This window comes from Centroberyx gerrardi, chromosome 19 (genome assembly GCF_048128805.1).
Source record: "Centroberyx gerrardi isolate f3 chromosome 19, fCenGer3.hap1.cur.20231027, whole genome shotgun sequence".
NCBI lineage: Eukaryota > Metazoa > Chordata > Actinopteri > Beryciformes > Berycidae > Centroberyx > Centroberyx gerrardi.
In genome coordinates this window covers 22,326,686-22,345,559 of record NC_136015.1, presented here as the reverse complement: position 1 = coordinate 22,345,559, position 18,874 = coordinate 22,326,686, and the positions used below count along the sequence as shown (strand labels likewise).

The following is an 18,874-nucleotide window of genomic DNA, read 5'->3' as shown; positions in this document are numbered from 1 at the left end:
CACAAACCCTGAAGACCTTCATCACTGCATCCGCTGCATTATCAAACTTCCCAGCGTTTGTGGTTCAGTTGGGATGGTTGATGATGTTTAGATGTTTCACTTTGACAAAAACACCCAGAGACCAGAACCTAAACTGTCTTTATAATATAATAGGTTACTTCCATGGTCTGGATGAGTAAAGTCACAGCAGATGATCCACAGTGCAGGGAGAGTCAGTCTGGGATGTCGTGTGGAAAACCAGCATGGTGGTTCACTATGCTTGGTATCCTTTAAAAATATCTTTCTTTCCCTTTTTACAGCACAATTGGATTTGCCAAAATAGGCACTGTCTGTTTTATCAGGGGAGAATTGATAAAGTTAGAATATTTGATCTTTGTTGACAGTCTTCCAACATGGTGGCACGTCCCTTTTAACCACTGGTAACCATAGAACCTCCTTGGTAACCGCTCTACAAACATTCTGTCACAAATGTCTATTAAACAAAAAAATATCTGACTCTTGCAATTTCCAAATCACGAGGCTGTAGTTTTTGCCCAGAGGAAAGTTTCCCACAGAGCCGCCTAAACAAGATGTTTGTGTGCTGCACAAATCAAATTACATGTCAGAGGAAATCTTTCATTTTTTTAAACTGAGCAAATTCTGAGCATTAGCGTCTCATTTTCTCCACCGCACACAGTCTGCTGGTTGAACATTATCAGCCTTGAAAAGTATGCTATGCAGAAAATGAATGCAATAAAAAAAATTACAAAAAATCACACAGTGAAGTTTTTCATCTTAAACTGTTCCCCAACTTTATTGTCCTTAAGGGAAGAAACAGCCTCTTCAGATGAGCAAGAAGTGTAACTGTGCATACAGTATGCAAGAGTGTAGCATAAGAGGGTAGTTAATAACTGTATTATTATCAGGAGCATCAGTAATAACAACATTAACAAGAATATTGAGAACGTGTTATTTTTCATAAAAAGACACATAATGAAATACAAGGAGGAGTATACATTAAGAGAGCCAGCCAATCGCACTGGCTGCTTGAGAGTTTCTGATTGGGTAGAGATAGCTTGTGCACAAAAACATGGCGGCAGCGTCCCAGGTCACCTGCATCGCAACCTCTTTTCATGTTATTCAATCATTGAGACATTTTATGATCATTTGTAAAAGGCTTAAGTGTTATGAGGAGAGAGTAGAGTTCATAATGGAAGGTCACAGAACTGAGATACAAGGTTTTTTCTCAATTTTACAACCCAAATATCATCTTTCCAATGCAGGCACCACATGGGAAAACCGTCAGATCTGGGCCATGAAAGGTTAAAAATTGGATTTACCAGCTTCAGTTCAAGTCAAGCCTTAGTTCACTTTTTTTCAGCACCAAAAAAAAAACTCTTTCTGTCCAATAGACCTTTGGGAAATAGAGGCAAAATCTGTATTGACGATTCCAACATATTTACCATCTAAAAACATTTCATACTTTTCTCCAGACCATTCCTTGACTGGATTTGAAGCTTTTGGTTTTGTGCAACATTTTGGAAAATATGACTGTCAACTTGGCCATAATACTTTATATCAGAAGATTATTCTTGACATCAAATTTCACAAAATGTGTAATGACAGTGAGGTCTAAAACTGCATGAAATTTGTAGTTATATGTGTATATAGATATACATATGTATATAAATATTTTTCCATACTGTTACAGACGTTTAGGGTATGACCCAAACTTTTTAAGACCAGCAAATAATCAAATTAACTTCTCATATTTTCCCAGACTTTGCTGAGCTGTGTAGGAAGCCTGTGTCCATTCCCACACACGATGGAAATGTTGCATTACACGCTCTGATATTTTAAGAAATGGAGTCGTCAGGCAATACTGAAGGCGACCTGGAACCCAGCCAATGATTTGGTACTTCTCAATTTGTTTTCCTCTAGTTTCCATATGCTTTACAGAGGACATACTTCCCTTTTATGAATGAAAAAGTCTTTTCTATCTAGTTTATGTACAGCATACCGCAATACAATAATGCCTCAGATTGATAATAATGTGGATAACATTTGCATACAGTTATAATAATGAAAATAGTAATAGTATGTATGAAAGGTTCTTTTAGGAAAAAAAAAGATTGATAACAGTACCTGTCAGCCATTTTCATCACACAATCATTATTTCCTCTTTACCCACCCTGTCAACGCTGAGTTAGCTTCACTAGTTGGAATATAGAAAATGGTCTCTCTTTGAATAATAACAACAATAATAAAAAAACTGCTCTGTTGGGGATTTCTTTCTCCCGCCGTTCCCTTCACATTCATGCACTCACTTTGCTTTCCCTCTGAGTTCGTTCACACGTTCCTCTGTTGGTAGAAAAATACATACATATGATATATAACAAAAAAAAGTACAATGATGACAAACTTAGGCGGTGAAGTACAAGCTTCATCAAGTGCTTTCTTTATGACCCCTCCCACCCCCAACCCCCCAACCCCTCCTTTTTCTCTCCCATTTCTCCATCTCGATCTACTGCGGCCTCCTCCTGTTTAGTGCATTCTTGAACCGTTCCGTCTCTTTCGTTCAATACTTTGGGCTCCGTCACAGAATGGTTCCTCAATTCCTCAAGAATACTTTTTTGGGGGCAAGTAAGGACAGGATGATTTGAGGAAATGAGGAAACACTTCTTTGAGATTCTGCCCCAGGCTTTAGCCATATCCCACAATCCGACCAGGTCCTTTTCTTCTTCTTTCCCCTCCTCTTCTTTCTCTGGTGTCTTCTCAGGCTCTGAGTGGGTCTTTTTCAACCAACCTCTGTTGTCCACTGCACCTCGACAGCGCCACTCCAAGGCAGTATAAATGTATTTAGACATTAGTCCTCCGTGTTTTTTCCCCCCACTTTCCGATCAATGCCCTCCACCGCCCTCCCGTCTCAACACTTTGCTATTGTGAATCTCTACAGTCTTTCTTCATTGATTCCTTGTGTCCTCTCTCTCTCTCTCTCTCCTCTCGTTTTGCCCAAAACTAAATGGTGGAGAACGTCCACGTTAATGTGATTTGAATGTGAGTTTTTTTTTCCTCTCCCAAGCAGCTTTATTCTTTGACCTCCCTCAAGACACTTTTTCTCAAGAGGTCAGAGACAAGTTACAAGGCAAAGAGGAAATTTAAAGAGAAAGCAACAGAGCCAACCCCCCCAAACCTTGTAGATTTTATAAAGATTAAGTGCTTATTGAAAAAAACAGAAAAATAGAAATTGTGCACTGAGGTTACTTTGGTAAATAATAAACCTGGCTGAAAACATGATGTACGTTGTGGTTAGTAACTATTGAAGTGGTCAAAAATTATGAATGTGAACGTGTTGCTCTCTCTTTAAACAACTCCTCTGGTGATGCAAAGGAGGCGACGAGAAGAGGGAGATGGGACACCAGTGGGCCTCATTTATCGAGATTCTCAGAGCAGGACTGCTGGTCTAGGATCAGTGCACAGGGTGTGTTTCACAAAGCATCTTTAGACTACACTAAATTGATCATTGCTCCATTCACACGCAATGGATTAAAGGATAATTCCGGTTATTTTCAACGTGGGCCTGATTTTGCTAGTTTTTGCCCTCATGACGATTGATTGTGTTGAGAATTTCATCACTTACTTTACTACTCAAGATGCTTTCGGGAAACCCAGCCCAGGATTTTTTATCACCGCTTCATTCACATTAATCTGAAAGCCAAAACTCAGCCTGGACCAGGGGTTCAGGAAGGGGACCGGTCTTCCTGTTTTTGAAACCAAGTCTTTACGGACCGGGGGAATGTGGCAGTACTGGCCAGACCCAACACACACTAATGCAAATCTAATACTGGTAAAGCGTAAATAGGTGATTTGGTTAATTGGTCGGCATTAGATTTGGGGTTTCGCGTATTAAATTTGCGCATTAAATAATCTTATGGTTAAAAATCAGGCAGGAGACCATAATTCACTGCTGTGTGCAGTCCTGGACCAAGCAAGCTGAGCTGGGATTGGCTCTCATGTTAATAACATTACGTCTGACAGACTACAAGCTCTTCACTCGCATACCCAACCTGCCAAAAATAAGACAAGATCACGCTACGGTAGAATGGTGAGAATACCACTCACAGTGATGAAAATTGGCTTCAGGCTGATCTTTACGAATGAACAACGTATGTACATCAGTGTCCTAGACCAGCGTTTCCACTGAGAGATACTTGGCAAATGTGGGCTCAGGAATCAAGGAGCATACTGCAAAAATGTCCGGGTGCTAACAAGTCATCTAACCTTGTATTCAGCTTTATAATTTTAGCTTCTTAAAACAAAGGAAATACCTGCCAATGGGTGGATTAAATTTCACTTCCTGTTGGTATTTCTACAGCGTCACCCTCCACGCATTCAGAGCCACTCCTCATCATCCCTTCATCATATCAACTAACTGTTCATAAATCCCTCTCACATCGTGCACTCTCACTGCATATGTTTCATTCAGCTGTACATGTAGGACTGTATTTGCCATATTCTGCCTGTTCCTCGATGAGCCGCTGTGTCAGCAACATCAAATCACTACTGAAAGTTTTTTTTCCCACCAGTAAGAGTATCCTTGAGGGATATAAACAGTTTATATCCAGTAAAATGGCCTTTCTGGTCTTTCAAACTATGGTGAATGGGTAAAAAGATACTCAACTTTGACATCAGGGGAAAATAAAAGATATTCAAATCCACTTTCCCAGGAGTTTAAGAAACTTCTCAAAACAAGCTGATTTGCATTAGAAATAAGTGAAATTTTCCCACCCTATTAGCCAACCTTTCCACTTGTTGTAAGAAAAGTAAAACTACGGCACTGAATACAATTAAATTACTTGTTGATATGGATCTTTTTGCAGTGCAGACACAATTTGAGATTCCTCTGACAGGGCGGGAAGACGCAGCCTACGAGTTCATGTGCTCCACCTGTATGGCTGATGTGGAGACAGTGAGACAGAGGTCTTTATGGGCCACTGACAGGTCCGCCACGCTGACTGGTTTGTACTGGATCTCATTCGCCGCCACTGTTTTGTACTGGTGCAGGTCGAACGGACACTGAACCACAGCTTCCGTGGGCTGCTGCTGCTGCTGGTAGCTGCCAGGGGGTCCAGCGTTGGGGTTCTGGTTGGGGTTGTTTGGGTTGGGCTGGTTCTGGACCTGGCCCGCTCCGCCTGCACCTCCTCCGCCGCCGCCTCCTCTCCCTCGGCCCCGGCCCCGGCCTCTGCCCCCTCCTCCTGGGCCTCCTGGGGTGAGGCCCTGGGCTTGCTGGGCGGCTACTGCTGCTGCCACTGTCAGCGGGTCGGGGTTGTGCTTCCTCATGTGTTTCATCAGGTAGGTCTCCTGGAGGAGGGCAGAGAGAGACAAGAAAGAGATATGGAGGAAAGTAGGGAGAGAAAGGGATTCAATGTTCATGGAATAAAAAGGGAAGTAAGACAATATAGATAAATTAGCATTAGCTGCCAGCCTGCCACCTAAATTCTGGTAAATTACAGTCAAAATCAAGATCAAAAATGGCAAATGGCAAGATTTCCAACTTGAAGCAAGATAGGTCTGCATGATACAATAATGAATCTCTGGGTGCAGACATACAGGTCAATGTCAGCAGCGCTCAGTTCTACTGTCAAGACAGTCTTCAAACCAAAACACACTAATCACAAATATACATAAAGCAGATGGAGACTATTCTATTCATTGATGAGTTTATATATCATGGACCCTGACACTTACAGTCATGCATTTTCAAACTACAAACAGAACTACGGACTTTCTCCAGGCTTATAATTGCTGTCAACTCTCTCCTTTATGTACCCTGTCTGTCATGGTAATATGGGATGTTGCCTTAGTCTGTCCATTCTATGAATAGTATATCTGCAGGCATGGCTTTAGTGGTAACTGACTGGTTTGACTGACAGGTGTGAGGGCCTACCGAGGTATAGGATCGGTTACAGAGGCCACAGGAGTAGAGCTTGGCGTGTTTGACGGTGTGTGTGGATAGGTGAACCTCCAGGCTGGCAGCGTCCGTGTAACCACGGTTACAGTTGTGGCACTTGTACGGCTTGTCTTTGTTGTGCTGCCGACGGTGAGACTGGGGGGAGGAGGGGGAGAGAAATGACAATAAATACACAATAAATACACAATAAATACACAATAAATACCGTTTCCGGCAGCTGAATGTTTTTTTAAGACTCAAATTAAGGATTAGGTCATTAGATGAACATTTGTCAAGGCTGAGACTTCAAAGTTTGGTTATTTATTTTTATATTCACTTTTAAAAGATTAAAGTATTAGTTTGATCATTATGGGATGATTTCCCAATATACAGCTTCAAGGTTTGACAATCTTGACAAGCCCTTTAATTTCATATTCATTCTTAAAATCTTTTTTTTTTTTTCAAACTAAAAAAAAAGTCCACCAATGGGCCAGTGAGAAAATTTCAACTGCTTCTAGCGCTGTTAAACTTGTTTGAAAAATCTTACAACACTGCAATGAAAAAAGCTAAATTTTCCCACTCCATTCGCAGACTGTCTTCCTTTAAATGGGACTTAGATATACATTTTAAATTAAAATTTTAGGCATTAAGCCAATATGCAATGAGCAAGCAGGTAGGGGGTTCAATGTCTTGCTCAAGGAAATGTCAATAGGACATGTGGCTGTTGATGGACACAATGGCAGTTGCAAGGATCAAACCTGTGATAGAAGTTACCTGTAGGTTGGACAGCTGAGTGAAGGCCTTCTCACAGCCAGGATGGACACACTTGTACGGTCGGTCACCAGTGTGAATCCTAGAAAATCACACAGACACACACACTATCAGTTGGACTTGGTGTACAGAAAATGGAGATGGCAGTGTTGTGTGTTCCCGAAAGCACTTAGTATGTTTTCTCTTATCCAGAGAGCGACATATAAATACAGCAGCACCATGCCAGTTCAAACTCACATGTGCCCGCTCAGACATGTTTTTAAGTTTCTTCTACCAGGTAGTTGTAATTGAAAATGCAGCTGTCAACTTGCAAGTCCCTTTCATAAATGGTTTTATTGTCTATGTTCTCTAGTGGTTTGCATCGTGGAAATGTTTGTGTTTATTTGTACCCCCTCAAAGATTCTGGGTACACTTCACCCCTGGCTGCATAGGCCTTTTTACGATGAGGTGGGAAGCTTTGGAAGATGCCTCTGGAATGAGGAATGTGGCATCAATAAACTCAACAGTACTGCATAAACTAGACCATTACTGATCTATCCAGCCATCCAAGGTGGGAAATTACCACAAGCCAAATGCTGTTAAATCTTTCAAATGGTAACCAATCACCAGTTGAAAGTCCTTTTTTATTCTAAAAATATGAGTGCCGAGTGGCTGGTGAATTTTGAGACCAACCACCCACTGTGGCGTGTAAACAGAAAAGACTGTTTCCTTCCCATTAACAACCCATGCATCCCTCCATCCTTCTGTTTGTCTCACTAGCTGTCGCTTTGCCCGTGGTGCAGCTCTAACTGAATACGCAGACTGAATATCTGCATCAAATAACCACTAGGCTTTTTCCTAATCTAACCGTCCATCAATACATCCCTTCATCCATCCTAGCTCGGGCCAAGTCAGTTACACACACACACACGCACACTCACACACACAATTCACACACAGTTCGCAAACGGGCAAAAAACCACACATGATACATACGCATACAGACACACCCACACTCACTCACACACATGCACCCGGCCCAGACCAGTACCGTGTGTGCTGCTGTAGGTGACTGAGCTGCCTGAATGTTTTCTGGCAGTAGGAGCAGGTGTAGGGCTTGGCCCCGCTGTGGATGCGGATGTGCTGGGACAGGTAGCTGGAGTTGGCAAACGACTTGGAGCAGTGGGGGCACTTGTGGGGCTTGGCCTCAGTGTGGTTTCTAACGCGGGATACAGGGATTGGGGGGGGTTGGGGGGGAGGTGGAGAGAGAGAGAGAAAGAGAGAGAGGGAGAAAAAGAGAGAGAGATTTTTAGGCTACAGTACGATCAAACTTAACGATGATCCGAAGACCAAATCATGGGTTAACGTTACTTAAATAAAAGGATCTGCGATCATGTTGATCACAGATCAATACATTTGACAGTGTGCTCTTTGTGCTGTGTCTGAGTTGTGAAAACACAGAACAAAAACATACAGCAAGCACAGTCACCCTTTTCTCTCTCTCTCGCTCTCTCTCTCTCGCAGTCTCTCTCTCCGACTAGTGTGCCCTGATTTGAGTGGAGTGTGATTCTCAGATTCGCTATGTGTGTGTGTGTGTGTGTGTGTGTGTCTGGCTCTGCTGCAGTCAAATTGAAATGTAAATTCAGGAGTGGCAGGCCAGTGGAGCGCATCATTCTGTTAAAAATTAATGGCCTGAAAACAACAAAGAAAACCCAGTGCATGGCAATGAAGGAGAATGAAAAGATGTAAAAGATAAATTTAAAGGTAAAAGGTCAAATTAAAACATTTAACAGTGGTGAGGGTGTGAAAAGAGGAGGGGGGGTATTGCTTTCATCTCTTACATCATCATACATACTGTATCTATACACAGTACAGCTAAAGACATTCTCAACATCTGATTATCAACTTCATCCTTTGTAGAAACATGATCACTAGGGTGTTTCAATAAGGGGGAAATTGGAGACTGATTGCCAAAGGGCAATATTTTCACTATTTGATAAACAACTTTGTTACTTGTAGAAACATGCAGCTCACATCCACTGCAGTTATCTTTCCAATGTGATCAAAACTACCCCAAATTATATTTTCTCTGTTCAACATGAAATTCTGTTGGAAATGGGATGATTCAACAGTTCGCATGACGGAACGTTATGCATGTCTCCAGTGACGGTACGAGGTCTCCAAAATGTGCTTACAAATATGTGGGTGAAAAATGATGATGATGAGTTGCGCTGCAGGTTTCAAACCAAAGAGGGGATGTTTGACGGAGTCGTGTGAAGGCAGGAGAGGTGGAGGCAGGGTGTGGATGAGAAGTAAAACGCTACACAACAACTATGGTAAGGCAACATGCATCCAACCAAGGTTGTGACAGTGAAATATCATCAGCAGGGTGAGAAAGTAACACCAACCACCTGCGTAATGATGTTCAATTTTGGCCGTGGCCTCCTCTACCAAGCACTGCAGCACAAATCGTCCCAGGCTCTTTTCTATTCTCAGAGCATAGTCAAAGCGAGCGTTGAATTTGTAAATGAAAAAGCTGGCTTCCTGTCCTGATCATCAGTGTTGAATGAATAACATAATAATAAAAATCTTAGTACCATGGTTTGATAAATATTTGGTAAAAGTGTGGCACCTCTAAAGGTTATGGTTTGACTGTGCAGAAAGAGCTGTACACTGTCAAATCGCTCACAAAAAAACATCCAACAAAGCCCCAAACCCCCCTCCCACCTCCATATACATAGACGCATGCTCACCCACTCACACACACGCATACACACACACACACACACACACCCACACACACCCACCCGGCCCAGACCAGTACCGTGTGTGCTGCTGTAGGTGACTGAGCTGCCTGAATGTTTTCTGGCAGTAGGAGCAGGTGTAGGGCTTGGCCCCGCTGTGGATGCGGATGTGCTGGGACAGGTAGCTGGAGTTGGCAAACGACTTGGAGCAGTGGGGGCACTTGTGGGGCTTGGCCTCAGTGTGGGACTTGGCGTGGATCTGCATGTCCGACTTGCTGAAGAATGTCACCGCGCACATCCGGCACCTTGGCAAGTCAGGAGGGAGAGAGAGGAAAACTTTCATGGTGCACAAAGCAATCAAGGGAGATTTTGGAACTGAGGGAGGGAGGGTGAGATTGACTGCTTGACTGAAGAACTGATGGCATGAATTCATTTATTTATTTATTTTCACATTGTGTTCACTTGTTTATCTCCATTTTACATTACTTCACGCGCTTTTATGACATTTATAACTGGATGAATAAAGGCCTGTACACGTGATCACCAGCAAAATGGCTTTGTATTGGCAGAGCCACTGTTTTCCTATGGAGAGAGCGATGGCAAAGTTCAAATTATTTGAACTTTGACCGAGTTTATTGCTGACCTCTTGAAGCGCTTCCAATCAGATTACATGTACAAAGATTGAGGAGAAACTCCTCACCAGTGTGTCTGAGCTTCCAGAACTGTACGAGCCAACATTAGAGTTGAAAATAAACCCCCCTAGTCACACTAGTTAATATATTCTGTTAGCACTCAAATACCTTGCAGTTGAGACTGAGTAACTTCTTCATGGCACTTATGTCACACACTACACATCCCTCTACAGCTGCAAACATACTGTGTGCCACGCTGCTTGAACACAACATAGCTACAGAACGTTGAGTGTTTATAAGTAGGGCTACAAGTATAATCTTTTTGTCCAGAGTGTTTATAGTGGCAGATTAAGTGCTCTAAATATTAACTGTAAATTTGAAATGCCACAAACAATATAACTTTTCCTCCCATCTAAACATCTCTCTTCTACCTGTAGGATTTAGGGCCATCTTTGTTGGTGTGATCTTCCTCATCATTCGACAGGTCATACGGGTCGGCAGTGTGGTGCTGCAACACAATGAAAAGATATTAGGAATGAGGGCAGAAGAGGCACAAGCCATGGTATTTTACGCTGTCTGTGCAATATCAGTATCAAACAGCTATAGTAAATACTTTTAATGAAATACCACCAGAAGAGAAGAGAAGAGCAGAGAGGAGTAGGTAGATAAAAGATAAAAAGAGAAGTCTCCCCTACCTGTCCCCCGGCGGCGAGGTGTGCCAGTATTAACGCATCACTTCCTGGTGGGAGGACTCCACCCACTCCAGCCACTCTGCCCATCATCTGTTTCCTCTTCCTGCCTCGCTTCCCTGGCATCGGCATGACGACCGCAGGAGGGACAGCGATGTCCTCCTTCTTATCTGGAACATGAGGGGGACAACAAGAGGGAAATTGGAGGCAGGGAGGGAGGAAAGAGAGGAGGGTTGCGTATATTGAGGAAGGGAATTGTAATAATAGGGGGAGGGATGGTAGAGGATAGGTTGTGGGGGGGTGGGGGGTAACATACATTAGAAACAGTAAAAATCAGAAGCAATGGGCCTATGGATCTCCTAGATGAACCTTTGTGCAGGGCGCTTCCACCATGGCCAGGAATGATATCAAATCTTACAAAAGAATATGAATAGGCACAGGTGTGTGTGTGTGTGTGCTGGCGTGTGCATGGATGTGACCCAGGACAACACAAGAAAATGCAGGAAATAATGGAGGGTGGGTGGAAAACAGGAATCTCTCATTCGAAAGTCTTGTGTCTGGCTTCAATTCACTTTTAATTCAATTCAGGAGGTGAATTTTCTTAAGAATTCAAAATACTTAAAAGCTTTCAGCAAGACAAGGGATTCATATCCAACTTATTAACCTGGTAACAATCTCCCCTGCCTCAATTAGTGTCAAGGTGCCCTTGAGCAATGAGTCGAACTGTATGAATGTGATGCAAGGCACTGTTGAAAAAGTCCTAGTCCAAATCCTTTCCCTGGATAAATAAAGGTTAAAAAATAATCAGCACAATACCTGAGAATGAAAACTCATATCATTAGCAAACAAACTGCAGTTTCTATTGACATTTCGAATTGACTGAGGCGGCGGTGAACTGCGCCCGACCCTGGCTGGTTTTACCTGTGTTTGAGGGGTGCACTGCGGACACTATCATGGTGGTGGCAGTGGGGTGTCCGGCTACAAATGATTGCGTGGAGGCGGTGGGGACCAGCGTGCCTTGAGGGGTGGTGATCACTAACCCCGCTAAGAAGGAGAGAGAGACTGTGATCTGACTGCCTGATTGGTCAACACACACATTTTACATTTACTCTCTATGCATTTTAAGCTGACGTTCTTATTCAGAGCGACTTACAATGGGCGCAGCAGTAGAATAAGCTTAAATTCCTACACATTAACCAATAATAAGCAGTGAAAAGGGTCAAAGCCACAGCACCTAGACAATAAATGAAGCAAATATTCCTGTGACTTCCTGCAATGTTCATGTATAATAAGGAAGTGCTAGGTAAAGAAGTAAGATCCATAACCCACAGATCTTATAAACCACCGTCAGGAGTGAGAGGAAACTAGACTCGTCAATGATTCAGATCAATATTCTTGAACAGATTGCGCACTTAAGATGGCTGCCTTAGAACTTTCACAGAAATAAGCAGAGACTTAGAGGGAGACAGAGGAAGCTGATGTGTCACCTTGACAACGATGCCATTTAGATGAACATTAGTAGCAGCTGTAGTTGAATTTTCAGTCGTCCTGACTCTAATGCACTGTCCAAACATGAACTGTACTCATTTGCATGGCAAAATTAACAAAATGATGCCCGTCTCAGAATGATATTGGCAAACTAGATAATATGACAATACAAAAATGACAAATGGAGTGGAGGATGTCATGATTTAGGCAGGAAAATGGACACTGTGACACACACACACACACAAAAACACACAGTAGCCCACTCACCTGCAGTCATGATACCCGTGGAGGGAACGGGCACCACGGTGATGTTCTGGGAGGTGTGGGGCTGGTGGAGGTGTCCCCCGATATTCAAGGGGGGGCCGCTGCCACCGCCTCCTCCCACGTTACCTCCTTCCTGTTTGGGGATCACCCGCAGCCCGCCCCCCGCGTCCATAGAGCCGGGGACGGCGAGCACAGCCGTGGGGTAGTGGCCGGAGGAGGCGGAGGAGTGGGCGAAGGAGGGAGGATTGGCCTTCTCGGGACCCAGCTGCTCCTTCATCTTGTTCAGGAACATGGCGTTCTCGATCTAGACGGGGGGGGGGGGAGGGGGTGAGTAGAGAGAGGGGCGGGTGGCGAAAAGGAGGAAGGGAGGAAGGATGAGGGAATGAAGATGAAAAGGGGTGAGGATGGGGGAGGAGGTAAGAGTTAGGATTGCATGAGACAGGTGGGGGATTGGGCGAGGTAGGGTCAAGGAGTGATGGAGGAAGGAGGGAAAGGCGGGTGGGGCAGGAATATGGAGGGTGGGATGTGCGAGGAAAGGAGGGTGTCAGGAGGGGTAAGGGAAAAGGGAGAGAGGAGAACATTTGGGGGAGGAAAGGAGGTATGACGATGAAGGAGAGACGTCAGACATAGGTGCATGAGGAAGACGAGAGAGGGGGGTGGGTGAAGGAGGGAGGGAGGGCAGACGGGAGAGAGGTTGAAGAGGATGAAGAGTGGAGTGGATGAGGTTGGGAGAGGATAGAGGAGGAGAAAAGATGGTGGTGGAGGTGATGGAGAAGGAGCAGGTGTCAGAGAGGAAGGCAGGAGGGCAGAGGCGGAGAGGAGGAGTCAAGGACGGGTTAAGTTTATGTGGAGAGGAGAAATAAGGAGGGAAGACGATGGGGAAGATGTTTCGAGGATGGGATAAAAAGAGCAGGATGAGGAGGAAGGAGAAGAGGAGGGAAGATGATGGGGAGGTGAAAGGTGAGAAGATGTGAGGGAGGAAAGGAGAAGAAAGTGGGAAGAGGAGGGAGGGTAATGGGAGCAAAGGGATGGGTTAGGAGTCAAGGATGGGTTAGATCAATGTAGGGAAAAGATAGGGGAGGAGGCAATGGGAGAGAACGTAGGCATGGTGAGATGCAAAAAGAAAACAAAAGGGGGATGAGAGAGGGGTTGAAGAGATGGGAGAGGAGAGGGACAGGAGTGATCACTTGATCGGGGAACCCTCGCCCGTTCAAGAGCCCAGATTCAAACAACTTCTATGTGAGGTTTAGCCAACTGCACCGACTAAGCCAGCGTTATTCGGCGGCGTTATAAGCAACATGTGGGGTCAAGTCAGTCTGCGGTGTCATGTAATGTTCAAGGTTTTCCATTAAGAGTCGACTAAAGTGACATTCACCTCCGGGTATCTCTTGACATAGCACATACCACCATACCATGTGTGTATTTCAAGTCAATTCCAACAATGAGGTTGTCTCTACCTGTCCTTGTACAGTGGGGACGGGAGACCAAAAGTATGATGAGTTGAAATGGGAATCTTCCATTATTTCTGTAATTAAAAAGCAACACACTTAGAATACACTCGCCCTCCTCCTCCTCCTCCTCGCTTTGCTCTTCTTTTATGATATTATTTTCATTTGAAACGAGACCATGCGCGGCTGCGTTTCAATCATCTCAGTTTGTTTCCTTTCCTTGCATCCTCTCCTCCATGAGCACTAATAGCTTTGGACAGGTCAAGTGTTAAACTGTGTCAGGATCAGGGTGTGGTATTAACACTAGCCAGCAGCCTATGCTAGTACATTTTAACTGTGGCTGGTAATCTTGTCTACTCTACCAGACACTTTGGCAGGTAACCAACCATCATTTGGAGGTCCTACTGTGTTGTAAAAATGGCTGGTTGGTAAATAGTCTGACCAGTAGAAAGGAAATATTATTTTTCTATGCCAGTTTCCTGCCCTGATCAGGACAAATAAAGGGTTCTTCACCTTACATTTTTTTTCAACATTTGATAACAAGATTTACAGAGAAGAGGATGTGAAAGGAATCAGACAAAGATGTTCAATCCCCGAAGGGAAGGATATCAAAGAACACTATAGGAGAGGATAGAAGAGGCAAGAGTTGAGAAAACACTACTGATAATCAGTCTTTATGTCTTCTTTTAATGATGTTTTGTAATAGCCCATGCACTTTCTAGTATCTTACACAGTACGTGTTGCTTTTAACAAATTACACAATTTTAGAGCGGCTGTTTCATTTGCAACATGTCCATGTGTTTAGCTTTGGACAACAAACATTTGTTTTCATTTCCAGCAGAACAATGTGTTAATGGAAACCAAAGTTGTGTGTTATTACCATTTATTGTGTTGAAATGTAACACAGACGTGTGTTCTCCCAAACCAGATGCAAGTGTGCGCTGAAAATGGCACATCCTTCTTAAGAAAGCACACGTTTTGTTGGAGACAACACTCGCTGTTCAAAAAACTACTTCCTGAGTTTTCATCATCAAACCTCTGATCATGTGTTTGCTGGTCATCTCCCACTGAGACACAGACAGCATGTTTTCTGGAGCACAAAGAGGGAAGTTTCATAGTTTCATTGTTCTATGTTGGCTGCATTTACATTTTACTTGCTGCATATTTTGTTGCTGTTATAGGCCAACAATAACAGGTATAGAGGCTTTGCTTCCTGAATGCATGTGAAGATTGTGAATGCCAGGCATAGTCACATTGCTCACATACCAACAAAAGCATGCATGTAATTATACATTAGTACTATGAAGCTGAAACTAACACTTGACATAATTGAAAAGTCCACAGGGTCACTAAACGTGTCAGCATAGGCCTATGAAAAACAAACTTAACTTTGAAACAACTCAAGTGCATGCAAAATATTTAGCAATGCATATGACATATTTTACATTTTTTTTAATGAGCCTTCTCTCCCCCTCTGCAGCTGCACCACCTGTAAATAAATGATGGGACAGACAGGCTACAATGGCTAATTAATTTCTCACGGGCGACAAGCTGACAGCTCTGCGTCAAATATGTGGAGGTTGTTGTTACTGTGACACAAAGTCAATGTTTCAATTCAGTGATAGCCATTTTTGATGAGGGGCACAAGCTGGCTCATAGCTTGCTAATAGCGAGCTAGCAGTGATTGATGAAATCTTTAAAATATTGGGCCGAATTTGTCAGAGGTAGTTGGGATCCAGGAGAACCCCCTGCACAGCACACCACCTATATGTGTTTACTTTTCACCTAACCAGCTGCCAAAAGCTTGACGAGCTCTCTCGGTTGTAAACAAACATAGCGTTAGCTGGTTAACTCAACAAGACAAGGGCAGCTAGCTAACTTGCCTCCATTTATTTTCAGCTTTTGTTCGCTGGCTTGCTATACAAGGAGGCCTGTATATTCATATCGTTAAGTAGATTTCCGCTTTGTAAACACAAACATCCTTGCTCCCTACGCCTCCGTCCCTCTCTCCCTGCTCATCTCGCTGAGAAAATAAAAAAAAGAGAAAAAAAAAGTCTCGAATAAAAAAAACGAAGAGAGAAAAAAACGTCGACGCCGCTGCCTCTGTAGAGACGCAGCTTCATGCAGACTTCCGGCGGTTGGGACGGCGGTGCTCCCAGACACACTGAAAATAACAGTTAATTAACAACCGAGTAATAACTCCTACGTTAATTACCGGTGAATGCGACTCCCCGTCAACCCCCCGGAGCTTCCTCGGGTCGGGACAGTTGAGAAACTTTGTCCAAATCCGCCCCTCAAACCCCTCAGATATGCCTTTTTTTCTTCGATTTTTTTTCCTTTTTTTCCTCCAGCTCTCTAGACCAGAGTCAAGCCAGCCACAATAAACGGCAGCATATCCGCTCACAACATTCAAAACAAAACCCTATGTGTTGCAACGCTTTATTTTGTTACAAAGTTTTTTTTAATTTTCTTTCAGAAATAATTAGCCTGTTAATTAGCCCTTATGCTAATTATCATCATCGCCATTTATCTTTCTCTTCCTCGGCTACCGACAGACTCGTGGCTCGGATTCATATACAACTCTATCTGTCAATAGAATCCAATAGAAAAAAATGCAGGTTACAGTTAGCATGTCCATTAGAAACAATAGAAACCATGACACCGAACGCACCTCTTCGGAGGAGTAGACAGTTGTGTCATGTCCAGTCCTGGTTCTGGGAGGTAAGACTGGGTTACTATAGTAACCAACTGGTTCCTAAGTAGGCCACCAAAGTCAAAATGAAGAATTTATTTAAGGAAAAGGGGGGAAATATAGTAAACGAAAACACAACTGTCATTTTTTCACTCTTTAATCAGGAAATATCATGTAACATAATATAATTCGTGTAATATTTATTTTTCACTTCATATTTAATGGAGTATTTTAATTTGTGTGTTGTTCTGTACACCTCAATACCGTTTTTTTTCTTAAAGTGACTCAACTTTTATTTTGAAGGCAAAATCACCTAACTTCCGCTACTAGCTTGGCTAATTCTAGCTGGCTTGACGCAGCTGCCCAAGTCCAACCTCCTTGATCCTAAAATGTAGCCTTCCGGTTTATTAATATCCGGTCTGTGTGGGGTTCTGTTTCTGTGTTGATATCGCGAATGATTAGAGAGATTATTAATTTTAATTTCATTTTTGGTTTTAAATGGGACGCGATATCTACACTAGCATATTACGGTTCTCGGATTACATGGCAGCCATGCATCCCTTCTCAATTAATCATTGCTGCAGTGTGCTTTCATCCACCGTAATCCAATTCACCATCGATCATTCAAATAAATGTTGTTATGCTATCAAGCAAATTTCAATTTATGCACAAATGTAATGCAGCCATTATTTTTGGGGGGCCACAGAAGCTCACATTCACACAAACCTATGGGTTGTCCACAGTAGCTAATAGGTTATTACTTCAGTCCATCACAGAAATAGATCCACCACTCTTGTGACAACTTTGCAGCAGTGAAGTAGATCCACACAGCTCTATCTTAAGCTCTACTTTGGCTGTAGCCTGAGGTGGGACAGCGGGCTTGTGACTAGAAGGTCGCCGGTTCGAATCCCAGGACCAGCTGGGAACATTAGGGAAATGACCGATGCCCTCCTCTGCATCCACAGCTGCTGTCAAGGTACTCTTGGGCAAGGCACTTAACCCTCAACTACTCTGGTGCAGCTGCTCAGAGCCCAACAGCTGGGCAGCTCCCAGGTGTGAATATGTGTAACTGTGAATCAGAGAGTTGCCTAAAAACAGCAACATCCCTGGACAGATTGAGGTTAAGAAAAAGCACCTCAGACATTTCCTTGTGGAATATAGACTTCTAAAAATGAAACATCCTCCCTTTAAAAAAGCTTTAAGTTTAGGTTTATCCGGATCTCCATTAGCTGGCACCATGGGGACAGCTATTCTTCTGAGCTCTGCATAAAAAGACAATGTAATTACAATTTAAAAGCAACACATGAGCCCCCTTGATAAAAAAAAATAAAGATAACATGTGAAACAAACAAAAATATAATACCCAAAACCCATGCAAGACACAGAGAAATGTAATGTAAACAAAAACGAATAGATGAGTAAAGTGAGACAGTTGTACGAATACAAGGGAACATATAGGATGACGATATTCAGGTTTCAGGAATAGCAAAGGACAGAGATGTTTCACTTTTGCAATTTAATGACAAGAATGCTTTACACAGAATTGTAGAATTGTTAAAAACACAAATCTCTTGAAGTGCACAAACATCAATTAAGAAAGCGACAAAGAGGCACCTTCCATTTTGGCAAAGTCCTCAATTAACAACGCAAACTACAGCATCAGGTGACACATAAACTAACCCGACCACAGACTCTAACCTAAACATGGTGTTACTGAGTTTGTTGTTAGTACGAGTTAGCAGAGTTGTCAACAGCGACTTGTGAAGCAAATAGTGTTACATACTGAATATCCATTATATATCCATATAGAGTGGTGCCACTTGTCAGTATGATTTCACTTAGAGACACATCCGTTACATGAAGTACAAAGACTACATTTCCTTTTCTATGGCTAACTCCTTCATATGTGTAATTTCTGGATCACTCCCAAGTTTAGTAATAGATAGATAGATAACATCTGAATTTGCAAAATTAAAATACACTTAAATTATGACAGATTTCAGTACATGCATAATACAATATAGTGCTCATCTTAAAATAAATAAAATCTAGCTTCAGAGGAACATTTCAATACATTTGGCTGTACCATAATCAGCAGTGCAGATACACAGTCTAAGACAGACTAATAGTGAGGCGATTAGGGCTGGGCATCATGGGAAAAAAAAAACTTAAGACTATTTTCAATACCCTTCTTGGTTAAATTTGGTTTCATTATGCAGAAGGGTAAATTTTCGGTGT

At 42.9% G+C, this 18,874-nt stretch overlaps 1 protein-coding gene across 2 annotated transcripts; it reads right to left on the bottom strand.

The window, feature by feature from the left end:
* Positions 1 to 779: 779 nt before the first annotated feature.
* znf384a (zinc finger protein 384 a) lies at positions 780 to 16,290 on the bottom strand. 2 transcript variants are annotated; one of them, XM_071911116.2, is made up of 13 exons: positions 16,160 to 16,290; positions 14,825 to 15,034; positions 13,954 to 14,021; positions 12,500 to 12,800; positions 11,666 to 11,788; positions 10,751 to 10,914; positions 10,487 to 10,563; positions 9,504 to 9,728; positions 7,731 to 7,898; positions 6,704 to 6,782; positions 5,927 to 6,085; positions 4,720 to 5,340; positions 780 to 4,425 (listed from the first exon to the last, which is right to left on the bottom strand). In XM_071911116.2, the coding sequence occupies exons 2-12, from the start codon at positions 14,898 to 14,900 to the stop codon at positions 4,906 to 4,908; spliced, it is 1,875 nt and encodes a 624-aa protein (XP_071767217.2). In that variant the 5' UTR covers positions 14,901 to 15,034; positions 16,160 to 16,290; the 3' UTR covers positions 780 to 4,425; positions 4,720 to 4,905. The 2 variants fall into 2 exon arrangements, with proteins under 2 accessions (XP_071767217.2, XP_078146550.1); XM_078290424.1 differs by lacking the exon at positions 14,825 to 15,034.
* Positions 16,291 to 18,874: the final 2,584 nt, after the last annotated feature.